This window comes from Lactuca sativa, chromosome 4 (assembly GCF_002870075.4).
Source record: "Lactuca sativa cultivar Salinas chromosome 4, Lsat_Salinas_v11, whole genome shotgun sequence".
NCBI lineage: Eukaryota > Viridiplantae > Streptophyta > Magnoliopsida > Asterales > Asteraceae > Lactuca > Lactuca sativa.
The window spans coordinates 140430853-140458615 of record NC_056626.2 but is presented as its reverse complement, the minus strand read 5'-3'; the positions used below and the strand labels follow the sequence as shown (position 1 = coordinate 140458615).

The following is a 27763-nucleotide window of genomic DNA, read 5'->3' as shown; positions in this document are numbered from 1 at the left end:
GAATATATCAAACTTTAACGGTGTTTTTTAAACGATTTTGAAACATAGTTGCCATCCTAAGTAATTTTTCTTTTCTTTTAATTATTGTTTACTAGTAATTGACGTTACCCTTATGAAATTTGAATAAAATGTATAGTTTGTTGATGTTTTTTTAACAAAATCTTTACTTAAATTATGATTTTTTAATATTGTTTTTTCTAACGATAGTCACCTTTTATAATTTATTTTCTCTAAATACAAATACATTAATTAATGGATACTTTCGAGTTTGGACTTTGGACCGCTTTATTTTGTATATGTGTTCTTGTTGACTTTTAGCCGCCACGTGTACAGTGCGAAGAACGACCACCTGTACATTTCGCCACCTCCTCTTTTCTTCCCGGCTTCTACTGTTCTACATGACCATTCCCTGCTATTTCTGATACCAATAATCATGGATTTTCTTCACAGACTCCTCAATTTGATTGCTCCTATAGTAACCCTCAATGCACTCTTCTTCCTCACTCCGCTTTATTGCGTTTTCAAAGTTTTATGCTATATCAATCGTTCCATTTCAAAGGAAGACGTCACCGGAAAAGTTGTATTGATCGTCGGAGCATCTTCAGGAATCGGTGAGGTTCGTAAATCGTAAACAATCCGTTTTACTTCGAATTTAACATTAAGTTATTCAAATTTTTGAGTTCCTCTTTCGGCGATAATTAGGGTTTATAAATTGTTAAATTAAGTTCTTCTATGTTCATCAAAATGAAGCATATCGCATATGAGTACGCCAGAAGAGGATCATATCTGGTCCTGGCTGCTAGAAGAGAGAAGAGCCTCCGTGATGTTGCGGAAACCGCCAAGTTACTCGGTGCACCGGAAGCCATCGCGATTCCGACTGATGTTTCCGATATTGATGATTGCAAGCGACTAATCGACGAAACTATCAAGCGTTTTGGACGATGTAAGTGTCATTTCTTCACCAGCTTTAATTAAATCGTTTTCATGTCCTCCATAATCGAGATCTGAGTAACATAGGGCTTCGTTCCAGACTTCCAGTTGACACTTATTTTAATCGGAATTGTTAGAACTTATTCGTTTTCAGGGGCTTTAATTAGCAAAGAGATACGAACGAAATATTGGTCATGTTCTTGTTGAATTGATGCAGTAAATCATCTGGTGAATTGTGCTGGGGTGACACCAATGTGCATGGTAGAAGAGATAACAGATATCACAAATTTCACATCAGTCATGGTAATCATCTAACTATTTTGTTCTTCACATTCTCCACAAATCCAAATCATCGAAAAATTATAATTTACAGGATACAAACTTCTGGGGTTACGTGTATATGACATATCTTTCAATTCCATACCTGAGAAAGACGAAAGGGAAAATTATAGTAATCGCTTCATCTGCTTCATGGATGCCTGCACCTCGAATGAGCTTCTACAATGTAAAAATAAGAACCAATTTATTATTTTATTTCTTAATCTTCCATCCCTGAGATCTCGAATTTCCATTGTGACTTTCAGGCAAGCAAAGCGGCAGTTGTAAGCTTTTACGAGTCATTAAGGCTTGAACTCGGTTCAGACGTCGGAATCACAATCGTGACTCCGGGGTTGACGGAATCGGAAATGAGTCAAGGCAAAATCATGAATAAAGATGGGGAGATGATAGTTGATCAGGACATGAGAGATGTAAGTGATCGATGTATATATGTAATTTTTATTTAGAGATGAATTATTTCTATTTTTGATAGGCGGAGATGAGTATTATGCCGATTGAGTTGGCGACGGCGTCTGCCATGGCTGTTGTAGATGGTGGTTGCCGGGGAGATGTGTACATGTCGGAGCCGAAGTGGATCCAGACGACGGCGTATTGGGTGGCGCTTTTCCCGGAGATGGTGGAGTGGGTGAATCGATGGTTTTTATGGGTGAAGGTAGGGGCGTCGCCGCTGGATGCACCTAGCAAGAAGCTGTTGGATGTGCCGGGACTGAGGCGTCTGGCGCAGCCGGATTCTGTCAGATCGCCGGAGATAAAGAAAGGATAATTGGTAAAATCTAATATGTTGTGCGGAGGTAAGAAGTAAAAAAATAAAAGCTCTAAAATATGTATTTGTGTAGTATCGTTGTATAATTATAGAAGAGAAAATGATAGAAGCAAAGTAAATTATAAGGTAAATTACATTATTTGTTGACGGTGAATATCTTCCTATTCTAACAAATGAATATGTTTAATCTTTTATTGACAAGTGGCATTATAATAGAAATACTCATTAAAATTATATGTTCCATATATCGTGTTACTTGTCAACATATTAATTATTCATTTGAAAATTCAAAATTTAAATTCTCACCCTAATTCCATTAAATTTTAAATTTTTTCATTTTAATATATTAAATTTACATTAGATTAAAAAATGAAATAAAATTAATACAGATTAGATTATAATATAATATAACTTCATGTACTTATCTAAATCAACGATTATAATTTTATATAATTAAAAAAGTATTTTTAAGTAATAATTTATTTAAAATAATTGATTAATAATTTTGATTTCTTAATATAAAAATTTAATTAATTTTATAATCGTGATTCTCACAGGTTATAAACTGGTGTTACATTATTTGTTTATGTTAAAACGTAAACTTAGTCTCTATTTTTAAAAGTTAATTCGGATCGTTCCCCGTATCAATTAATGTAAACTTAGTCTCTATTTTTAAAGGTTAATTTGGACCGTTCCTCATATCATTAAAATGTGCACGTTAAGTCCCCGGTAGATATAAAATGACTATCATATTAGTATTTTTTTTCTTTTTCATTTGTTTTTCAATTCTTTATAGCTTATCTTATTATTATTATTATTATTTTATCAATTATGATTTTTAGAAAATTAAACATACCCTTAAATTGGTTCAACCCCTTTGGTCGTCAACCACCTCAAAAGTCACTTCCAGCCACTACACCTTCGACTATCAGAGTACCAGTCTTTTAAGCCTACCAGTCATCTCTGGCCACCTCTCTCTCTCTCTCTCTCTCTCTCTCTCTCTCATTATCAAACAAATGTCAAACCAGAAGATGAACTAAACATGAAAACCCATCAAAGATTTAAGCCCGAGTTAAACTCGTCAAAGTTGTTCCTCCTGATGGTATGAAGACGTTTCAATCCTTAGAATCGACCCCTTTGTTTGTGTAATCATTAGAAAGGCGGATTACACATGATATCCAACACCACTACCACCATCTCAGATCTACATTTTAGATCTAAAACTTAAACACATAGATCGTTGGAGTAAGGGTTACTACTTACTAGAGAGATGAATATCGGAGAAGGACAAGATTCAGATAGAAGAAGATCAATGGTGGCGCACAGGTGAAGAAGGTTTTTAGTCGAACAGGCGTATGTTTGAGACGGCGAAGGTGTAGATCCGATTGTGGAGCTTCGATTCAGATTGAGGAGACTAGGGTGGGTTAGAGGTCGAATGTACCTCCGGTGGTGGCGACTTCACTAGATCCATGACTGCAACAACATCGTCGATTGTGAGGAGCACACAAGTGTGAACTAGGTTTTCGTTGTCAAAAAATAAGGTTTCAACCTCATGGATGAGAAAAAAGTTGAAATATCTAATGAGCTTCTTGTTTCCGACTTTAGATAACCACTGGTGGCCAACATGATAAGGGAGGTAGTAATTTCTGGAGTTTAGGTGGTGAAGGTGGTGTGTGATGTTCTCACATTTAGAGAGAAGAGGGGGATAAAGAATTGGGTTGGTGGAGTGAAGGTAGAGGATGATGGGTGGTGGAAGTGGGTACCATTTTCTTTTTAAATTAAAAATAATAATAAATATTATTAGATTAATTGAAAAATAAATACAGAAGGACATTAAAGTCATTTTAAATATAGAATGGACTAAAACCACAACAAATTCGTCTTTCAAGGATGAAGCGTGCAAGTATAAAACAAACGAGGGACGGTCTGAGTTAATTTTTTAAAATAATGACCTAATATGCATTTTGACATTTACATGAGGTACATTTGGTGTAATTTACCCTAAGTTATCTAAATGGTCCATATGTTTGGAAATGATCCATGTTTGATGTAAGTTTTTTTTTATTATTATTATTAAGAGTATGTATTTGTATTATTTAATATTTTGTCCCTAATCAGTATGAAAAGACAAATTTGTCCTGCTGATTAGTTTACCACAATTAAATCTGAAATACATTAATAATCTCCATAATAAATACATTTAACATTTAATTATGGCAATATTTATCATAATTAATGTTTCTTATATGTGCCTTAATTAGAAAATCTCATTATTATGACCCTTTTATTATTTCTTCTTCTTTCCTATACCTAATGATAAACCTGTTAACCATGACTACATACCTCTTTTTCCTTTTCCATCCTCTCACTTCACTAGAAACCTGGATATCCCTACACCCCACTTTTGGAAAGGCTAAATCATTGTAGAAACAATAACAAGATCTCAATTTATTGTAGTCATCATCTCTCACATGTTTCGTTCTCCCCTTTTACATATTTACCACATCTCCTTCTTCCCCTATTAAACCCATCTTCGTGCATACTTACGATGCAAATAAAATCACATCTTAACCCTGATGTTAATTATTCTTTACTCGATTCACTTGTAATATTCTTGAAAAAGAGGAGCATTTCGGGATCTTGTCATATTCCCGAAGATACAGTATGTGATCTGCTAAAAAACAATATCCTGGAAAACAAGGACCGATAGGCTTTATGATTATGAACAAACTGGGTTCAAACTTTTCTCTGTCTATTAGAGTTCATCGGTTTATATTTACGAGGTACTAGCCAAATTCACTTACAATATGCTTTGGTTATTCCAAGACACACACACACACAAATATATATATATATATATATATATATATATATATATATATATATATATATATATATATATATATAAACCTTTAATTTTACCTTCAATAGACTTCTTGTTCTCCGGATTATCAAACATGTATGATAGTTAAGGGGATGATGACTATTTTTTAGAACTTGCATCTTGATTTATAGTTATGCAAGCTTGTATCCACATACTTGTAGTGGCTATCAAGTATTAGGGGCATACCAACCATACTGATGTAGTCTCCATTGAGAGTTTCACACTCACCCTTCTGAATAACACATATGTACCACAACAGTCTGACGATAAAAGAGATTGTAGAGTTTTCTTATGTTGATTTCTATAGCGGTTGACCGTTGGTCAATTAGTGAGCATAGATTGTTGCACAAAGATTTATGCCAAGTCAGATCGAAGACGATTTACACAAGTTGGATGGTGTACACGGAAAAAGTAGGGTTCCATTTGCACATTCTATGATTATTATATATATATATATATATATATATATATATATATATATATATATATACAAGGTTCTAAAAAGCTCGTCATGGCTCCGCCATGGCGCGCCACGACTCCAAGGCTTGCACATGCCGCCAAGCTTTGCCAAAACGCCGTCTTAACTCATATATGTGTATAAAAATGAATAATAGTTGAAAATACATATAAAAATATTAATTATATAGAAAATTGCCGCCTTAAGTCACGCCTTACAAACGTCGCGACTCGCCAAGGCTCGGAAAAGCTTGAGGCTTGACATTGCCGCCAAGTCACGCCTTACGTCATTTAGAACCTTATATATATATATATATATATATATATATATATATATATATATAGTTTTTACATTGGACTTTCATCATTTGATTCCAGAATGATTTTTTTTTGCTTTGTTTCATTTGGAAAATATGAGTTATTTTCACTAATAGTAGTATAAAGTTAAAAAAAATACCACTAAACCATACTAAGCATATAAACACATAAAATACATACATAAATAATCATACTACAAATGATAAATTAGTATAAAACAAAAACATAAAAATGAAACTCTAGAATGATATCCAAAATTCTAGAAAATATTATCATTTTATAAAAAAAATATTATTTTTTCAAAATAGACATTTATATTTATATTGGGTAAATTACTCAATCTTCATTAATATAATAGAATAATTAAATAATTAAATACAATGCATTGTTTAATTAGAATTTTAGAGGAGATTATGTTACGATTTTTGGCATTAGCAAATGTGAAGTTCGATACAATCGATTTTGTAACATCACAAAAATTCATGGCTAAAAATTTCATTTTTGTTTCAATAATACCATTAACCAAACATGTTTATAAAAATCATAAGGGAAATCAAAGTTTGTCAATAATCATCCAAAAGTACATCAGAATCATCATAAGTGGAAAATGATGGTGTGTGCAATGCGATCATCCCAAACTCTTCCCCTTCGAATTGGAAGTACCTGAAACATAAACTAAAATCATAAGCTCAAAGCTTAGTGAGTTCCCCAAAATACCACCTATCATACATAAATATCAGCTCAAGGTTGAACCAGTTATGTTTCACCCCTGGGTCTATTTTACCCGCGAGTCTATTGCAACTCACATGATAGCTCAAGGCTGTACCAGATCTATTTCATTCCTGCGTCTATTCAGCTCAAATGACAACTCAAGGCTATGCCGGGTCTATTTCACCCCCAGGTCTATTACACCTCACATACATATAGCAAACATGCATACAAATATACAACAAGAGTCACAAAGACAACAAGAACACACTACCCTAGTATCTTACAGTATAGTGAGCAAACTTACCTCGATCCGATGATAAACAAATAGATTTTCGGGCTACTAGTGTTGCCATCAAGCGTCTTGAAAGCATTAGATGTAACTTCTTCTGGGGAGGTAGTCATGAGAATAAAAAGATTGTGTGGGTTGCATGGGAAAAGTGCTTAACACGAAACAAAATGGTGGCTTGGAAATCGGAAGCTTCCGAGCATTTAACTATGCCTTGCTAGTTAAATGGTGGATGAGATTTAGAACCGAAAATGGTACTATATAGCATGACATTATGGCTACCATTCATGGCCAAGACAGTATGGTAGGAGGGGAATGTTTGGCGTACCATTAGTCTCCTACACTTGTCTTTAGACAAGCTGCAGATTCATATCAACAATCTTTTCTATTGTTAGGATAATCAATGGAGATGGATTGGAGATTCTAATGAAAAATACACAGTGTCGTCTTTTAGAAGAATTATAGATGACAACCGGCTTAAGCCAAACATGGTCAAGACTCTTTGGAACTGTATTTGATTTGAAAAAAGTCAACATCTTAGTATGGAAAACAAGGTTACAGAGGTTGCCTACACAGGTCAACCTAGACAGAATCAACATATCTTCAATTGACACTTTTCCGCTTTGTAACTGTACAGATTAGTCGGAGATACACATGTTCATGGTGTGCTCAACTGCGATTCAAATTCGTTCCATACTTCACATGTGATGGGACAAAATTCCAATTGCTTTAAGCTCTATTGAAACATTATTTCAAATGGACAACAACACTACCATCTCTTTCTCTCTCTCTCAAAAAAAGATTGTTTCTTTCATGCTCATGGCAACTACATGGGTTATTTGGAAATCCAGGAGTGAACACATATTCAACAATATCGTGAGAAACAGTCAAGATCTGGCAAGTGAGGTGAAACTTTTGGCTTTCAGTTAAATGAAAATTTGATGTTCAAAAGGGAAATTGTTGAATTGCCAGTGTAATTGTCTCACTAGAAAAATGTTTGAACTTGTTGTGATTCTAACTTAGAGCATCCATAATGCATAGTTCAATGGAAGAGTTGAATGAGGTGTCATGCCTAATTGGCATTTAATGGATTAAACTCTACCATAGTGGGGTGCAATGTTGGTATTCAATGGATATGAAATTCAATGATCATTGAACTCTTCAATGGGAAAATGAAAACCCTTTAAATATTAAATATATATTTCATTGAATTCAATAGAATTTAATGCATTATAGGAAAATTAATATAGAGTTGTATAGTAAGTATAATAATGAGGTGTTAATCCATTAAACTCTTATAAGTTTAATGCATTGTGGATGTCCTTATGGCTAGACTGGTTGCTGTTTCAAAAAAATGGTTCATCACTACCTAACCCATGGGCGGCCCTAAACGGATAGCCAATGATATCCTTCATATTTTCAAGCAGTATATATTTTTTTTTCGAAATTACGGGATGACATATCCTACGTCCACCGTCCTCTCTTCCAGACTAAAAGCAACCACAATGAGGAGTTTAATGGAAGAGTTGAATGAGATGTCATGCCTACTTATCATTCAATGGATACAACTATACCATTATGAAATACCACTTTGACATTCAATGAATTTAGAGTTCAATAACCATTATTGAACTCTTTAATAGGAAAAAGGAAAATTTTTAAATTTTTAAATAAATATTTTTATAATATATTCTATTGAACTTTAATTCATCGTGGGATAAAAATGAATAGAATTGCTATGGAGTTTAATGCATTGTGGATGTCCTAATCAACCTTCGAAAACTACATTTGCGAAAACTACATTTGATAATATTATGCACAAAAGGTCTCAACTCATTCAGCTTATCGGTTTCTTATTTATACACAATAAAACCACACACAACCCTAAACGACTGTAACAAAGTCAACACATTTTATTAACATAGACAACCCGCATGCAATATTTAGTCCACCTTCATCTCCGACGACTGAATGCTCTGCGGATACAGAATGTTCTGAGCTCCGGAGATGTCCAGAACCTTCTTCCCAAAAGTGTCATCGCGAGAATCCCCACCAACTGTCGTCATACACATCAACCGATTAATCCACTCCATAGCCTCCGGCCACAATACCTTCCACACGTAACTCATTTTCATCCACCCAGGTTCAGTCACATAGCGTTCTCCTCTAAGAGCTCCTTTCACTATCGACCTTGCACATCTTTCAACTTTCATCACCGGCGACAAGTTCACTTGCATCTGATCATCGTTCAGTATGTCAACAATCAACTTCCGGCGACATTAATCAATAGATAGAAAAAAAAAAATTAGATGCTAACTTACATCTCGAGCATCATAGTCGACTACTAATTTGCCTTCGTGGGAAAGGAATTTGCCTTGAGTAAGTTCAGACTCTATGAATCCGGGAGTCACAACAGTGATTTTGATATCCGACCCGAATTCAACCCTCAACGTATCATAAAACTGTGCTAGTGCTGCTTTGCTTGCCTATATTAATTCATCATCCCAAATATTAATTAAAAGCATTAGATAAAATCACCATTTTGATGCAATATTGTTGTGAAAGAGAGGAAATTACATTGTAAATGCTCATCCTTGGAAGAGGAATCCATGAAGCCGAAGAAGAAAGTACGATGATTCTTCCACAACTGTTTCTCAGGTGAGGAACTGCAAACTTTGTGGTGTAAACCGAACCCCAGAAGTTTATATCCTGTAAAAATCCGAAATTTTTTAGATTGTTCATGATTAGTTTAGTTCAAGATCATGCGAAGTTTACCATAACAGGGCGTAAATTCGTGATATCATCTGCTTCTTCCAACATGCAGACTTGAGAGATTCCAGCGTTATTCACCAAATGGTCCACTGCATTCATCTAAAAGATTAGATCTACGGCAACCAAAATAATCATAGAAATGGTGTTTTGAAATTATTCATAGAATTTGTATATGAAGTATATGTATACATCGATTGAAGTGGTTAACAGTTTCATCAACAATCCGTTTGCAGTCATGAGCGTGGGAGACATCAGCGCGGATAACTATAACATCAGGCGATCCTATATGCCGGCACCGGTCAGCTACTTCACGGAGACGACTCTCTCTCCGAGCACACAGAGCCAAGCAGGCTCCTCTGCTAGCATATTCGTATGCGAGATGCTGCATCGTGAAATTTTAATTTATTGATTCACTTAATTAGTTATTATGTCGATGGCTATAGTCTAAATTAAATGGAGATATTCGTTTAAAGTACCTCGCCGATACCGGAGGAGGCGCCGGTGATAAGGACGACTTTGCCGGAGATATTTTCAGAGATGACGGAACGAAGGATGCCGAGGCAGAATTTGAAGAAGATCCATGGAGGGAGGAAGAGTAACATGGTGAAGAAGGTGAAAGGAGGTGCTACTAGATTCAAGACTCCATTAATCAAATCCATGGCTGCTTCTGTGTGTATGAGAGTGGGGTGAAAAACTGAAAATGAAGAAGAGGTGGTGGCGAATGGTGATATTATGTTTGAGGTGATGAAATTGAGAAAGTGGAAGGAGGTGATGAAAATGTTGCATGGACACAAGAGAGAGTGCCACGTAGAAGTCTCTTCAAGCGGTGCCACCGTTTCTATAAATTTTAAATTTTATCCAATTCTAAGCTAAAAATATTAGATATAAAACAATAATATTTCTTTCAGATAATTGTTTGGGATAAGATGGATTTCACGTTATGAAAATAATATACATTAATTTGCAAAAGAGGTTTATGAGTGCTTTTACTTTTCATTTGATTTATTATTTCGATATTCATATCGACTAAATTCACATAAACTTATAAATTTCACATCATATGGTATAAGAAAAATATTTCACATCATATGGTATAACAAAAATATCACACCCCCGAATCAGAAGGCGGAAACGTCTGAGGACTCGCGTGACTTAAATTGAATATCGTTACAATGAATATACATGAATCATAACATAAACGTCATCATGCATCAATATATTACAATTGAAATTGTTCACATCAAGTACATTGTTTTAACACTACACATTTATAACCTACATAGTTTGAATACATTTAACAACATAACATCTAACATTACTTCTTATAACTCTTCCGCTTACCTGTTACCTGAGAATAAAAGTTATTTTGGAAAAACGTCAACATATGAAATGTTGGTGAGTTCATAAGCAATGTTGCGATAAAATGATTTATTTATTTTGTAAAACCCAGAAAATCCGATATTTTCTAAAAAGACTTTTGTTTATCAAAGTGTGAGATCCATAAGTTGATGCATGAATGATTTTAAAAACATATATATATATATATATATATATATATATATATATATATATATATATATATATATATATATATAAAGGGTATTTTGTATTATAGTTATAATATTTCGAACGAGTAGTATTGAATTCCCCGGAAAAACCCAATGTTTCCCGATGCTGAAATGTATTCGTGATTACTGACTTTTGTATTGTCTTAACGAATGAATATTGAATTAATCCATATTGTACATTGTCCTAATTTTTTCTACTTTGATTTCTCGTGAGCCTTAACAAATGAAGAGAAGGGGAGTATTATGTCCCCTTACTATCGTAAGTTCCTTAGGCTGTCGTGGATGCGAAAGACACGATGGTCCAACTCGCATTTGATTTCTATGACCTTACTAGCTTTTCTAGCGAGACACTTTGGCCCACTAGCACACAAAGCTATTGAAAGTCCTTTTAAAAAATATTGGGTCATTGAAGGCCCAATAACATATAAGCGTTATCCCTTTGGGCCCAAAGATCATGTTGGTGGGCTTGGAAGACCCAACAAGCATAATTTGAAACTCATAAGCCCAAAGTTTGTAAATTTACTCATTGTAGTCATCACGTATCTATTGGAGTGTTTTGATTTAACGTTTGTTGTTTTCTATTGATTCGAGACCGAATCAATTCGTTTATAACGATATTTGGTATTGAAGGTGTATTTGTTTTTCGTTTTGTCGCTAGCCGAATATCTTGTATTTTTGTCTTAATGAATTAATTTGTTTAGAAGTATGACCTTGACCCTTTTCACTACCTTTCTTTTATAAAAATAACACTTTTAGTCCTTTATATAAAAAAATTTCATTTTTAGTCCTTAAAAACATTTTCTTGACACCTTTGTATCATAAAATTGTTGAAAAGACATTTTTAACCCAAATTATATTCAGTAAACAGTTTTAGCCCTTCCAGAATGGTGTTTCTCGGTGAGAACCCCAACTTTTGCAATTTTTACAATTTTGGCCCAAAATACAAAAAGTTTATATTTTTTATCCTTCTTGGAGTTTAAAAGCATTTTTGACCTTAGAAATAGTTTTATTTCACTTCATGTCCCCTGTTTTACAGAATGTTACAATTCAGCCCCTTAAAAACTTCAATTTTCGCAATTTTGGGCTTGTTGGGCCGAAAAGCCCATATTTAGCCCAATAACTCAAATTTTTGCATTTTAAGTCCTTGGAAAATTCTAATATTCAGAAAAATGATTGTAAAAACTTTTTTGACCATCAAGAAATCGTGACTTGGCAGCATTTACCCCAAGTTTTGTATTTTTAACATTTTAAGTCCTAAAATGGGTTTTATGTTAAAGTATGTTCCTCATAACCTTATAAGCTATTTTTCTTAACTAGCTTAGTGTAACAGAACATAGTTTTTGTTTGTTTCCTTTCTCATGTCATAGATCTCGAATTATCACCTCTTTTTGTTACATATTCATCACAAAAACACATAACATCACACCCATATATGCATAAAATCACACATAGCATACACATACACATAGATCTACATATTTTCTTGTATTCTCCCCAATAAAACATATGAAAACAAAAAATAGAGGGGTATGAAGCTCACCTTGAGCTGTAGTTTAGATTTTGAAGAAGACTAGAAGAAGTTTGATGCTATTTCTCGGCTTTAGCAACCTTCCTTGGAAGATCTCGAACTTAGATGATTTCTAAGAGAGTGATCATGATTTTGTATGGATTAGGAAGAGGTTTTTGATAAAAAAAAAGAGTCTAGGTCATAGATCCAAGCATGAACTTACCTTAGATGATGAGTTTTGTGGAATAATCTCTTTGAAAGCCTCTTAGATCTTGAAAATTTGGAGAGGAGTAGAGGGAGTTTCCTTGAGAGAATTTTGAGTGAAGTGTGTGTGTATGTGTGTATGTGTGTGTGTATGAGTGAAGGGATGGTTGCTTGGATACATGAGTTATTTGCATGGAGAACCAAGAAACAATGGTGAGGTGGCAAGCAAAAGTCAACTTCTCCTTCCTTGTGTAGTTGGACTGAGAAGAGGAGAGGGAAGAAAAGAAAATTTGGGCCTTGAATGCTTAAGTCCATTTTATGGTTAAGTTAGGTGATTTTTGGCCCAATAAAAATCAAGGAATGATTTTTATGATCTATTAGGGATAATATAAATTTGTTTTGGTCCAATAAGACCCATTATAGTTAATCTAAATTATTTTGGGTTCATAAGGCCCAAACATGTTAAGTTTCATGTATATGGGTCTAATTAGGGCCCATTTGAAAGTCCTAGATTTAAGATGGATAAATTGGAAGCTTATTAGTCCATTAGGCCAAATAAGGAAATCCTAGTCCAAAGTGAACTCAAATTGGAATTTCAAAGGTTTTCTAATTCTTTGTTGACCATTTGTAGGGCTAGAATGGTGTATTTGATGAAGTTTTGTTGTTATAGAATAAGCATCATGCATGCTTTCATGTTATTGATTCATAGTTGTTATAAATGTTGTGATTACAAGGCACCAAAATTTCTAGTTTTGACATCATCCCCCCGTTAGAGGGAATTTCATCCCGAAATTCTTTTGAAAGCTAGATTTGAGAATGCGAGAATAGATGAGGGTATTTCTGCTTCATTTGATCTTCGCGTTCCCATGTGAATTCTGGTCCGTGTCTCATGTTCCATCGAACTTTCACAATTGGAATGCGGCTCTGCTTGGTACGATTTACCTCTCGGTCTATGATTTCAACCGGCTCTTCGATGAACAGAAGGTTCTCATTGATTTCGATTTCCTCTAATGGAATGACGAGAGTCTCGTCGGATAAGCATTTCTTCAAGTTGGAGACGTGGAACACAGGGTGTACACTGCTGAGCTCGACGGGTAGTTGCAATCTATAAGCCACTAGACCGATTCGGGCAAGAATCTCGAAGGGTCCAATGTATCGAGGGTTCAGTTTTCCCCGTTTCCCAAAACGAATCACTCCTTTCCAAGGAGAGACTTTTAGTAACACCCTATCTCCGACTTTGAATTCCAAGGGCTTTCGTCGTTTATCGGCGTAGCTCTTCTGTCTGTCTTGTGACGATTGTAGTCGTGCTCTGATCTGAATTATCTTCTCGGTCGTCTCACGCATGATTTCCGGTCCCGTTAAAGCCTTGCCTGATGTCAGTTCCCTTGGTAGCTGGGTGTCACCTACCTCAGCCCAACACAACGGTGATCTACATTTACGCCCGTATAATGCTTCGAAATGAGCAACTTTGATACTCGAGTGATAACTGTTGTTATACGAGAACTCGATCAAAGGCAAGTGGGTATCCCATGATCTTCCAAAGTCTATTACACACGGTCGGAGCATATTCCAGTGTTTGAATGGTTCGCTCGCTTTGACCATCCGTTTGTGGGTGGTAGGCAGTGCTCATATCGAGTTGTGTTCCCATAGCTTTCTGAAGCGATTGCCAAAAGCGTGAAGTAAATCTACTATCTCTATCTGAGATGATGGATACTGGTACTCCGTGGAGTCTCACAATTTCTTTGATGTAGATTCTTGTCAAGCGCTCTATCTTGTATGATTCTTTTATAGGCAAGAAATGGGCGGATTTCGTTAGTCTATCAACTATTACCCAGATTGTGTCCAAACCGTCCGGCGACTTGGGTAGTTTGGACATGAAATCCATGGAAATCCTTTCCCATTTCCACTCGGGAATTACTAGCTGCTGTAGTAATCCAGAGGGCTTCTGATATTCAACCTTTACTTTAGCACAAGTGAGGCACTTGCTCACGTAAGTGGCAATCTCTGCCTTCATCATTTGGCCACCAATAATGTTGTTTAACATCCAAGTACATCTTGTCTGAACCCGGATGGATGGAGTATCGCGTCTTGTGAGCCTCGTTCATGACTACCTCTCTAAATCCCCCAAGTTTAGGGACCCATATGCGGTTCATGAAGTAGTATGCTCCATCTTCCTTCACCTCCAAGTTCTTCTCCATTCCACGCAGGGCTTCAATTGTTTTGTTTTCCGCCTTCATGGCATCTGATTGGGCCGTTCTGATTTGCAAGGTCAGGTGGGATTGGATCGTTATCGAGAGAGTTTTCACACGGTGACTTGAGTATTCCTTCCGACTCAAGGCATCGGCTACTACGTTAGCCTTTCCTGGATGATACTTGATTTCGTACTTGTAGTCGTTTAGCAATTCGACCCATCTTCGTTGCCTCATGTTTAGCTCCTTTTGATTCGAGATGTGCTGAAGACTCTTGTGGTCAGTGAAGATAGTGCACTTGGTACCATACATGTAGTGTCTCCAAATCTTCAGAGCGAAGACCACTGCTCCCAGTTCCAGATCGTGGGTCGTATAATTCACTTCGTGTGTCTTTAGCTGCCAGGACGCATAAGCTATCACCTTTCCACGCTACATGAGTACACAGCCTAAACCCTGATTTGACGCATCGCAGTAGACTATAAAGTATTCTGTTCCTTCGGGTAGTGATAGCACTGGCGCACTACAGAGTGCTTGCTTTAGAGATCGAAACGCGGCTACCTGCTTGTCCGTCCATACGAAGGGTACACCTTTTTGTGTAAGCAAGGTAAGTGGCTTGGTGGTCTTAGAGAAGTTCTGGATGAATCTTCTATAATAGCCTGCGAGACCCATAAATTAGCAAATTTATGTGGGTGTTGTTGGGATTGCCCATCCTTCGATGGCTTTGACCTTAGAAGGATCCACATGTATTCCTTCCTGACTAACAACATGACCCAAAAAGTTCACGCTTCGGAGCCAAAACTCGCACTTGGAGAGTTTTGCGTACAACTTTTCGGTTCGCAGGGTTTCCAGGATTTGTCGAAGATGTTGGCCGTGTTCTCCTTCGCTTCGGGAATATACTAGGATATCATCGATGAAAACGATTACGAAATTATCTAGAAAAGGTCGGCAGATTCAATTCATTAGGTCCATGAATGCAGAAGCATCATTCGTTAGAGCAAAGGGCATTACGACAAATTCATAATGTCCGTATCGATTTCGGAAGGCGGCTTTTGGAATATCCTCCTCCCGGACCTTGAGTTGGTGATATCCGGATCACAGATCTATCTTTGAGAAGTAACTAGCTCCTTGGAGATGGTCGAATAGGTCGTCGATTCGTGGAAGTGGATATCGGTTTTTAACTGTGAGCTTGTTAAGTTCTATGTAGTCGATACACATCATGAATGTATCGTGTTTCTTCTTGACAAAGAGAACTGGAGCTCCCCAAGGTGAGAAACTGGGTCGGATGAATCCTTTATCCAAAAGCTCACTGAGTTGGCTGGACAACTCTTGCATCTCTGCAGGAGCTAATCTGTAGGGCGATTTGGCGATATGGGTAGCTCCTGGTACAAGGTCGATTCAAACCTCGACTTGTCTTTCTGGGGGTATCCCCGGAAGATCATCAGGAAAGACGTTTGGGAATTCACGAGCTATTGGAATGTCTTGAATTTTGACCTCTTTCTTGGATTTGTCTACTATGTGAGCTAGGAACGTCGAGTCCTTCTTTCGTAGGTGCTTATGCGCCTTAATGCACGAGATAAGACGAAGGTTCATACTGGGTTTGTCTCCGTAAACAACTAGGGTTTCATGATTTGGGAGATGAAGGCGAACGACCTTCTTGTGACACATAATTTCAGCATGGTGGGGGCTTAACCAATTCATGCCAATAATCACATCAAAACTCCTAATGTAAACATGCATTAAGTTTATTTGAAAGACGTGGTAATTTAAGGTTAGGGTACATCCGATATAGATTTCCTCAGTGGACTCTGTCTTCCCATTAGCCATTTCCACCGTAAATGTTTCATTAAGCTTCTGGGGTTGTTGATTTAACAGGTGTTTGAATTTATTGCTCACATAACTCCGTTCTGCCCCGGTATCAAATAGGATGTATGCATAAGTGTGGTTTAGGGAAAACGTACCAGTAAAAACAGTGGGATACTGAACTGCTTCTCCTTGACCCATAGCTAGCACCCTTCCTGTTCCTGCGTTCCCAGAGTTGTTGGCGTTGGGGCAATTCCGACGGATATGCCCTGTCTTTCCACATCCGTAGCATGTGGGGCTTGACCCCGCGTTATTGCTGATGTTGTTGGTGTTGTTGCGGTTGTTGTTGTTGTTGTTGTTGTTGTTGTTGTTGTTGTTGTTTCCTTGCGGTTTATTCTAGAGAGGATAGGTCCTACAATACTTTGTAGTGCGACCCTTCCGATTGCAGCTGGTGCAATGCATTTCCCTGCATTCGCTGTTATGGTGGCAGTTGCACTTGTTGCACTTTGGGAGAATCCCAGAATACTGCCTAGGAACACTTGGATTAGCTAAGGCTGGAGCATGTGGTGTGAAGGGTACTTGAGTGGTTGCAGCATTGACCGCCCTTTCCTCTTATTGTTCTTCCCTTTCTTGTTGTCATTCTCTTTCTAGCCCTCGATTTCTGCTGGCTTCTCGCCCTTTTTGTTGTTGTGGTTGTACAACTTCTTGGCCAATCTCTTGGCGCTGTCGAACGTTTCAGGTTTTGCAGCGATCACATTTCCTTGAATTGGGGAGGTCAGTCCCCAGATGAATCGTTCAATTTTCTTTCCTTCAGATGAAATCATGCCAGGGCACAATAATGACAGCTCGCTAAACTTTGATATGTACGCATCTATATCAGAGTTTCGGACGATGAGATCCCACAGCTCTTGCTCCATCTCCAAAGGTCGATACCCCAGGGGGGTGTAGGACCAGTGGGGCCTACCCGATAAGCGGGCACCCTAATCGGATAAGGGGGGTTGATGACTTTGGACTCTGCATCCGAATCACCATCTTCGTCTTTGTTGGGTTCTTCCTCGAGATCTCCTTTGGCTTCCTCCTCCTCCTAGTCCACCACTGGCTCGGCAGATCCGCCTTCGGCTTCCGCAGGTTCCCCTTCGGATTCCTCCTCGGGGTCTTCCTCGGGTTCCTCTTCAGACTCCTCCTCGGGGTCCTCTACAGGTTCTTCCTCTGATTCTTCCAGCCATTTATTATTCCCCTGATTAGGGAAATAAGGATCTCCATGGTGATGGAAACCAGCCATGCTGTCTGCGAGGGTGTATAAAAATGCTAATATCATTCCTAAGACGTATGGATTGAGTCGTTGTTCTCTTTTTGGTGCTAAAGGGGTATGCTTTTAGGTTCTCTAGACATCACGATTTCCTCGGGACATGTGATAGTTGTACCTTGGATGAATGTAGTTGATCAGGCTACATCCACTCCCTGATACGACTATGAACAGTCCTGGCTTAACCGAGATGCTAGCATTATCTTGTTTGGTTCGGTTTTATGTTATGTTTCCTAATTCACAGAAGCATAGATGTTTTATAGTTGTGTTTATATTTGTTTTGTTTTGTTCAGAGTTGGGTTAGTCCCCTTTTTGGTTTATAGTTTCATATCAATGTGTGGTTAGATATGCTAGTTCACTATAAACAATGCTCTGATACCAACCTGTCATACCCCCAAACCAGACGGTGGAAACGTCCGAGGGCTCGTGTCATTTAACAACATAACATCTAACATTACTTCTTATAACTCTTCCGCTTACCTGTTACCTGAGAATAGAAGTTATTTTGGAAAACGTCAACATATGAAATTTTGGTGAGTTCATAAGCAATGTTGTGATAAAATGATTTCTTTATTTTGTAAAACCCAGAAAATCCGATATTTTCTGAAAAGACTTTTGTTTATCAAAGTGTGAGATCCATAAGTTGATGCATGAATGATTTTAAACACACACACACACACACACACACACACACATATATATATATATATATATATATATATATATATATATATATATATATATATATATATATATATATAAAGGGTATTTTGTATTATAGTTATAATATTTCGAACAAGTAGTATTGAATTCCCCGGGAAAACCCGATGTTTCCCGATGCTGAAATGTATTCGTGATTACTGACTTTTGTATTGTCTTAAAGAATGAATCTTGAATTAATCCATATTGTATATTGTCCTAATTTTGTCTACTTTGATTTGTTGTGAGCCTTAACAAATGAAGAGAAGGGGAGTATTATGTCCCGCTACTATCATAAGTTCCTTATGCTGTCGTGGATGCGAAAGACACGATGGTCCAACTCGCATTTGGTTACTGTGACCTTACTAGCTTTTCTAGTGGGACACTTTGGCCCACTAGCACACAAAGCTATTGAAAGTCCTTTTATAAAATATTGGGTCATTGAAGGCCCAATAACATATAAGCGTTATCCTTTTGGGCCCAAAGATCATGTTGGTGGGCTTGCAAGGCCCAACAAGCATAATTTGAAACTCATAAGCCCAAAGTTTGTAGATTTACTCATTGTAGTCATCACATATCTATTGAAGTGTTTTGATTTAACGTTTGTTGTTTTGTATTGATTCGAGACCGAATCAATTCGTTTATAACGATATTTGGTATTGAAGGTGTATTTGTTTTTCGTTTTGTCGCTAGCCGAATATCTTGTATTTTTGTCTTAATGAATTAACTTGTTTAAAAGTATGAATTTTACCCTTTTCACTACCTTTCTTTTATAAAAGTAACACTTTTAGTCCTTTATATAAAACAATTTCATTTTTAGTCCTTAAAAACATTTTCTTGACACCTTTGTATCATAAACTTGTAGAAAAACATTTTTAACCCAAATTATATTTAGTAAGCAGTTTTAGCCCTTCCAGAATGGTGTTTCTCGGTTAGAACCCCAAATTTTGCAATTTTTATAGTTTTGGCACAAAATACAAAAAGTTTACATTTTTGATCCTTCTTGGAGTTTAAAAGCATTTTTGACCTTAGAAATAGTTTTATTTCACTTCATGTCCCCTGTTTTATAGAATGTTACAATTAAGCCCCTTAAAAACTTCAATTTTCGCAATTTTGGGCTTGTTGGGCCGAAAAGCCCATATTTAGCCCAATAACTCAAAATTTTGCATTTTAAGTCCTTGGAAATTCTAATATTCAGAAAAATGATTGTAAAAACTGTTTTGACTCTTTTGAACATCAAGAAAGCATGACTTGGCAGTTTTTACCCTAAGTTTTGTATTTTTAACATTTTAAGTCCTAAAATGGGTTTTATGTTAAAGTATGTTCCTCATAACCTTATAAGCAATTTTTCTTAACTAGCTTAGTGTAAAAGAACTTAGTTTTTGTTTGTTTCCTTTCTCATGTCATAGATCACGAAATATCACCTCTTTTTGTTACATATTCATCACAAAAACACATAACATCACACCCATATATGTATAAAATCACACATAGCATACACATTCACATAGATCTACACACTTTCTTGTATTCTCCCCCATAAAACATATGAAAACCGAAAATAGAGGGGTATAAAGCTCACCTTGAGTTGTAGTTTTGGTTTTGAAGAAGACTAGAAGAAGTTTGATGCTATTTCTCGGCTTTAGCAACCTTCCTTGGAAGATCTCAAACTTAGATGATTTCTAAGAGAGTAATCATGATTTTGTATGGATTAGGAAGAGGTTTTTGATAAAACAAAGAGTCTAGGTCATAGATCCAAGCATGAACTTACCTTAGATGATGAGTTTTATGGAATAATCTCTTTGAAAGCCTCTTAGATCTTGAAAATTTAGAGAGGAGTGGAGAGAGTTTCCTTAAGAGAATTTTGAGTGAAGTGTCTGTGTGTGTGTGTGTTTGGGTTCGGCCGAGAGGAAGAAAGAGAGGAGAGAAGAGAGATGAGTGAAGGGATGGTTGCTTGGATACATGAGTTATTTGCATGGAGAACCAAGAAACAATGGTGAGGTGGCAAGCAAATGTCAACTTCTCCTTCCTTGTGTAGTTGGGCCGAGAAGAGGAGAGGGAAGAAAAGAAAATTTGGGCCTTGAATGCTTAAGTCCATTTTATGGTTAAGTTAGGTGATTTTTGGCCCAATAAAAATCAAGGAATGATTTTTATGATCTATTAGGGATAATATAAATTTGATTTGGTCCAATAAGACCCATTAAAGTTAATCTAAATTATTTTGGGTTCATAAGGCCCAAACATGTTAAGTTTCATGTATATGGGTTTAATTAGGGCCCATTTGAGAGTCCTAGATTTAAGATGGATAAATTGGAAGCTTATTAGTCCATTAGGCCCTATAAGGAAATCCTAGTCCAAAGTAAACTCAAATTGGAATTTCAAAGGTTTTCCAATTCTTTGTTGACCATTTGTAGGGCTAGAATGATGTATTTGATGAAGTTTTGTTGTTATAGAATAAGCATCATGCATGCTTTCATGTTATTGATTCATAGTTGTTATAAGTGTTGTGATTAGAAGGCACCAAAATTTCTAGTTGTGACAAAAAAAAGCGTTTAATTCAAAACGAAGATTTTGTTTTATCATAACAGGTTTTTATATTTATATTTTTTTTCTATCAAACAATTTTCTATAATTTACAATTTTAAATTTAAATAACTTTTATATTATAAATTACGATTAAGATCCGTTATTATATTTTAAGTTATGTTTTTGTTATTTATATAATTTCTTTTTTTTCTGATAATTTTTGTTTTCATTAAATTCTTTAAGATACACTTTCATGTTTTATTATATGATACGTCTTTTATATATACATGAAACTTTATTTTAATATTTTTATGATTCATTTTATACGACGTACCATGATATATGTTGATTTTTGATATTTTTAAATTGTATTCTAAATACGAATTGTAAAGGAGTTATGCTATAATATAATTTACATTTTCGCATCTTACCTAATTTTTAATAGTGTTTGTTTTTATTAATTTTCTTAGGATATACTGTCAAGCTTGAACCATCTCATCATTTGTGTCTTTCAATTATTTTGAGAAGCTTCTTTTCGAATAGTTATTCTCTTGCCAGTAAGAACAATAGCTTCATTTAGGTCATGGTTTGGAGAAATGTCATGATATGATCTTCTCTTTGGCCCTTGATAAAATGATTAATCACATTTTTCTCATTTTCTTTTGGAGGAGAAAGTTTTTCTTGCTCGTAATCATTACCATTCTCAATAACTTTTGGAACAAGATTGGGTTGCCCCTTTAGTGACGTGAGCTTCAATGGCTCCCAACAGTTCAAAACCTTCCATTAGGGTCACATCGAGAATTCTTATATGAAAGTTCATTATGAACTGACTATATGAATCTTGAAGCGAGTAGAGGACAAAATCGATAACTTGCTCCTTCAAAAATTCGACACTCATGATACCCAACCTGTCAATATACGATTTCACTTCGTTGACATATGCACCCACATAAGTTCATTCTTTGTATTTTTCATGCAAGTAAAGCCTTCGTGATGTAGAACCTTTCTAGGCTCATAAGAATGGAGAGGAAAGATGATTCTAAGTTAAGGGGAGGTGGTGGGAAAGAAATTAAACGACATGAAGGAGAAGGACGAGGGGAAAGAGGAAATTCATTGTGACTCGACATCTATTAAAAGGTAGAGAGAGGGGGGGGGGGAGGGGAGGGAGTTTAGTTGGTTGATATAATCCTTTAAATAATTACCCAATTTATATTAAGGTTAGAATCCATATTTTCAACTATTTTTATGAATAGGGAAACTATAATCATATTACAAATTATTTTAGGTAGATAATTCACTTTACCAATTTTAATCACTATGAAACTTCTATGTCTTTGAGATTCAATGAACCTATTCAATGACATGTTAATCTCGGATTTGCACATCTTATATTTGTGTCTGGGATACCAAGGTCTCACAAATATGATGGAGAACCAACCATGCAACAACACCTAACCCGTGATTATGTCATGACTCTTAAATTGATGTGTCAGTAAACCACACACGCTCCATCAATAAGCCACAACCACAAGTCCACATCACTTCCTTTTTGCGTCTCAAATTTATGAGTTGGCTAACCATCTAGGCTGCACAAATAGGCTCGTAAACGAATAATGTGTGTTAATCATGGATTAACAACTATTCATATTTTCCTAAAATAACTAAGAACAAGTATTTTAGTACTTATACTTGTTATACTTTTAACGAGACATCGTCATGCCGAACCCTTTCGGCTAACGAAAATTGACCACACAAAGAAGCGTAGAATGAAAATAACACTCATTCAATGGTCATTTTGTAGGTTGTTTCCTTATACCTCTTTTATAGTATGGATTCATAAATGAGACCTAATCTTAATTCGACTAACGATCATTAATTAAACATGTGAGAGCACATGTTGTAATATTTTCTTTTACATATAGTAAAGGTATTATATATATATATATATATATATATATATATATATATATATATATATATATATATATATATATATATATATATATATATATATTCTTGTATAAACCTTTATAATAATATGGGGGATGAATTTTAATTTAACTAAATTATCTTTAATTAACTTTTAATTAATAAATTTTTAAGTCGTTATCAATAAATTCATATAAAATAGACATATTTATCTTCCTAGTTTTATTATTCAATTTTAACCAGATTAATACAATCACTAAAAATAAAGGTAAACCCTAAATTTGAACATATTGCATAAAATCTGAAATCACCAAAAACTCGGCGGCGCGTGTTGCTTTCTGCGGTTAACATGTTTTAATTATTTTTTATTTTTTTATTTTTTTTTGAAATTCTTCAGTTTTAAATCTTGTGCATATAACAAAAACTTAAGGATTTGATACAATTATTGGGTTTTCTTTGCAACTATACCCTATATTAAGGCAACGATAACATATGAAAAATCATCTTAAGTGTAAATGCACCACAAGATCGAAGTTTTACTATTATAGAAACATATTTTTAAAACTTACATTACAAGCTAAATAAGAATGGATTACTATATTAACCTTTAACAAATCCAATTTGTCCCTTGTAGCTTTGATCTCTTGTTACTCTTGGAAATACTAGCACCCAAAGTAGAGTGCATCTAATGGCTCATACCCGAAAGACAAAAACCCTAGAAACTTTAGGAGAGAGATAGGAGAGAGGTTGGGATTGGATTTTTAATCTAGATTCAAATCATTTCTTTATCTATTAATTGGATTGATTCTGGAAGCCTCCTAAGAGCCTCTTAAAACCATCCACCGTATATGGCTTCTAGATTGTTCCCATTGTTCAACTATTGAACAATTAACATCTAGTCCATGTACCTTTAGATTAATTTCAATTAATCACAAATTAATTATAATTAATTTCAATCGGTTCCTAATTAATTTATTAACATTTAATTAAATTATTAAACTATTTTCTCAATCTCCTAAAACCATTTCTAGCTATTCTTGCTCTTGAGGGAAACCTAGAAATGACTTTTCCATTATTCCTAAAGTTACAACAATTAGTTATGATATTTGACACCTATTTCCAACAAAACTCTGCTAAAAGGAAGGTAGGTATCCAAACTCCCACCAAAATCCAATACACATGCCCTAAGCATATCCTCAAGATTCTGAACGGTCTGCTCACTTTGATCGTCAGCTTGCAGATGATAATCAGTACTGAAATGTAGTTGGTACCCAAGTCGTCATAGAACCTCTTGCAAAACCTGGAAGTGAAACGAACATCTTTTTCGGAAACTACATATAATGGTACCCCATGTCGTGTTACAATCTCCTTGATGTAGATATCAACCAATTTATCGGCTGAAGAACTCTCGTGAATAGGAATGAAGTGAGTGCTCTTCGTCAACCTGTACACAACAAACCAAATCAGATCAACCCTTCATATTGTCTTTGATGGTTTTGTGATGAAATCCATGGTAGTCTACTCCTATTTCCACATCGAATATCCGACGGTTGTAACTTGTTGTGAGGCCTCTGGTGTTCGGCCTTGATTTTCCATCAAGTCAAACACCTCAACACATACCAAACAACATCCATCTTCATGCATGTCCACCTATAATCACACTTCAGATCCTGGTACATCTTGATAGCACATGGGTGAAACGAGAGCTTCAACTTATCAGCCTCATCCAAAAAATCCAATCAAAGTCTACACGAATATGAAACCTATACCCATTTGTACAACGTCAACAATCGTCGACTATCATAATCGAATACATGAATCTTCCCCATAACCCTCTAACTATTCTGATTCTCCTCCTTGAGTGCTTCAGCATGCGCTCTCCTAATCACATCTAGAATCGGAATCACAATAGTCAGCCTAAAGTAGAGATCTCACAATGTGTATGCTAGTCGTCTTGTAACTGAACACATCAGCCACCACATTGGCCTTACCTAGGTGGTACAGAAACTCATAATTGTAATCCTTCACTACATTAAGCCACTTATGCTGCCTCATGTTTAGATTTGGCTTATCCATTAGACACCTTAAGCTCTTGTGATCCATGTAGATGGTACACCGAACTCCATATAAGTAATGATGCTAAATCTTGAGGAAGAAAACCACTGGACCCAACTCTAAATCACGAGTAGGATAATTTACCTCATGATGCTTCAACCGTCTCGAGGCATATGCAACAACGTGTCCCTTTTGAAGGATTACAACTCCCAACCCAACGATCGAAACATCACAATAGACCATAAAATGCTCAACAACCTTTGGGGGAGTCAACGCTGTTGTCTCATATAACTCCCACTGTAAAGTCTCAAAACTCGCATGTTGCTTAGTCCCCCACCAAATAGTAGCATTCTTCTTCGTCAATCGGGTAAGAGGAACTGTAATCTTAGAGAAGTCTTGCATAAACCTCCTGTAGTATTCTACTAACTCAAGAAAACTACAAATCTCAAATGGATATTTCAGAACTTCCCACTGCATCGTTGCCTCAATCATGGAAAGACCAACCACAATACCATTTCGATTGACGAGGTTGATGGGTTTTAGCCATAAGAACTTTCCTATGTGCGCATGCAAAACCCTAATGCTTGGATCTAGGCTTTCTAATAAACATGCTTGGAATCCAAGTCTTCTAATGACTAATTAGGTTAAATAACAACATTGAAACAGATCTAGAATCATACCTTTGAGTTCCTTGTTGATCTTGAGGTCTTGGAGCTTCTAGAGTCACAAGTGTCACTCCTCTAATGGCTTACAAACACCAATAGCAACAAGAATGATTTAGGAGAGAGGAGAGGGGAGGAATTCGACCAGAGGTTCCTTACTTTTGGAGATGTGTCGAATTCCATCAGCCATAGGGTCTATTTATACTTGTAGACTCCTTAAGGGTTACAACCTAAACCCTAATTAGATAATCTTCTCTTAAGGCTATCCAAATCCATTCCTAAGATAATCATATGGACGATTTTAGCTATCCTAAACCTCTTAGAATTCGTCCATACCATATCCAAATGGATTTACAGTCTAAAGCTTAACTATCAAACAATTGACAGTTTATACCCCTTTATTTAATTAATCTCTTTAAGTCACCAAATTAATTCTAATTAATTCTATGACTTATATTAATCAAATAACAAATATATTATTCATTATATTATTCACATAATATATTAATAATATTTACTCTCTCTTAATAAATCATCCTATCAAGTTGCTATGGTGAAGGCAACCCAAAAGGACCATGCACAACCGGATCAAATACTTGCCTAATATAGTTGCAGCCTTAGACACTATTCCAACAGTCTCCCACTTGGATAAGTCTAGTAACTATACAAGTACAATTCGGTTTGCAATCGTAGCTCTCAAAGACGCTGTCAACTCTGATCTAATCAATCTTGTCCTTTAGATAAGGGAACGTACAGTCCTCTGTTAGATATCATGCTGACAATCCTATGGAATGGTTAGTCAAGCATTTAGGTTTCTCGATCTCTGATTTATTTGACATAGAACTTAATCGAACACATCAATTCAGTTCTGACCGGGCCCGGCACATAAGTCAAATCAAATCATCGAGCGGCCGAGATATCGCTTTTACCTTCTTAGATAAAAGTTACAGATAAACTTCGACTTATATGCATTTACTTATTCATTAACCAACTATACACAACAATACATTTTATAACACCAAGTTACTGATGCGTTTTCGTATTATCAATGTACAATCAATTAACAAATAATAAACCATATATCTAGGTTTTAAGACTATATGATATTATCGTCTTGCGATCACCTTTTATATCGTATTCCATAAGGTGATTCCAGCAAGCGCGGGTTTATTCCAATGCTCAAAACTAGTTCATAAGCACTCATGAATGTTGCAGCAATCCTTTGCTATGTCTAACACCATTTAGACACTCTACACACCAATTCATGACAATCTTCTTTCATATCTACTCCCAACATATGAACGATTGTGGACCATTTGAATAATTCGATTATTCCTAATAAACTCAATTATTCTGGAAGTCAAAACATGCAAAGTGAAACAATAGCTAAACAATTAACATAAGATAGTATCATTACTCATAAATAAAACTCCTTTATTTAATCATCAAATGTCAATTACATTTATCTATTACACGTTTCTAATACTATCTAATCTATGCTAATATCATCCTTCAGCCCAATACTCCTAGCATGCTGTAAGTGCTTAACCCTACTCAGTCCCTTCATAAGCGGATCTGCTGGGTTATCTTTTGATGATATCCTCTTCACTACGAGTTGTCCTTCTTCTACACGATGTCTGATGAAGTGATATTTTCTGTCGATATGTCTTGATCTACCATGATCCCTCGGTTCCTTGGTTAAGGCAACCGCACCTTCGTTATCACATAAAATCTCCATGGGCTCCTTTATGGCAGGTACGACTCCAAGATCACCGATGAAGTTCTTTAGCCATATTGCCTCCTTCGACGCTTCGCTCGCTGCAATGTACTCTGATTCGCACGTTGAATCAGCTACGGTC

At 36.0% G+C, this 27763-nt stretch overlaps 2 protein-coding genes across 2 annotated transcripts; one reads left to right on the top strand and one right to left on the bottom strand.

The window, feature by feature from the left end:
- The first annotated feature begins 119 nt into the window (after nt 1-119).
- Nucleotides 120-2226, top strand: LOC111895322 (11-beta-hydroxysteroid dehydrogenase A). Its single transcript, XM_023891408.3, has 6 exons — nt 120-616; nt 751-943; nt 1148-1233; nt 1304-1435; nt 1515-1679; nt 1742-2226. Exons 1-6 carry the CDS (start codon nt 434-436, stop codon nt 2030-2032), a joined length of 1050 nt encoding a protein of 349 aa, XP_023747176.1. The 5' UTR covers nt 120-433; the 3' UTR covers nt 2033-2226.
- A 6273-nt stretch (nt 2227-8499) lies between these two features.
- Nucleotides 8500-10235, bottom strand: LOC111895319 (11-beta-hydroxysteroid dehydrogenase A). The gene is made up of 6 exons (XM_023891407.3): nt 9936-10235; nt 9649-9841; nt 9463-9548; nt 9265-9396; nt 9009-9173; nt 8500-8924 (listed from the first exon to the last, which is right to left on the bottom strand). Exons 1-6 carry the CDS (start codon nt 10116-10118, stop codon nt 8631-8633), a joined length of 1053 nt encoding a protein of 350 aa, XP_023747175.1. The 5' UTR covers nt 10119-10235; the 3' UTR covers nt 8500-8630.
- Between the last annotated feature and the right edge of the window lie 17528 nt (nt 10236-27763).

Excerpts from the sequence above, each read along its gene's own strand:
- LOC111895322 (XM_023891408.3), top strand. The coding sequence starts at position 434 with ATGGATTTTCTTCACAGACTCCTCAATTTGATTGCTCCTATAGTAACC. Across the intron at positions 617-750 it reads CATCTTCAGGAATCGGTGAG|CATATCGCATATGAGTACGC; the intron begins GTTCGTAAATCG and ends ATCAAAATGAAG. Across the intron at positions 1,234-1,303 it reads CAAATTTCACATCAGTCATG|GATACAAACTTCTGGGGTTA; the intron begins GTAATCATCTAA and ends TATAATTTACAG.
- LOC111895319 (XM_023891407.3), bottom strand. The coding sequence starts at position 10,118 with ATGGATTTGATTAATGGAGTCTTGAATCTAGTAGCACCTCCTTTCACC. Across the intron at positions 9,549-9,648 it reads TGTTAACCACTTCAATCGAT|TGGACCATTTGGTGAATAAC; the intron begins GTATACATATAC and ends AGATGAATGCAG. Across the intron at positions 9,397-9,462 it reads CGAATTTACGCCCTGTTATG|GATATAAACTTCTGGGGTTC; the intron begins GTAAACTTCGCA and ends GGATTTTTACAG.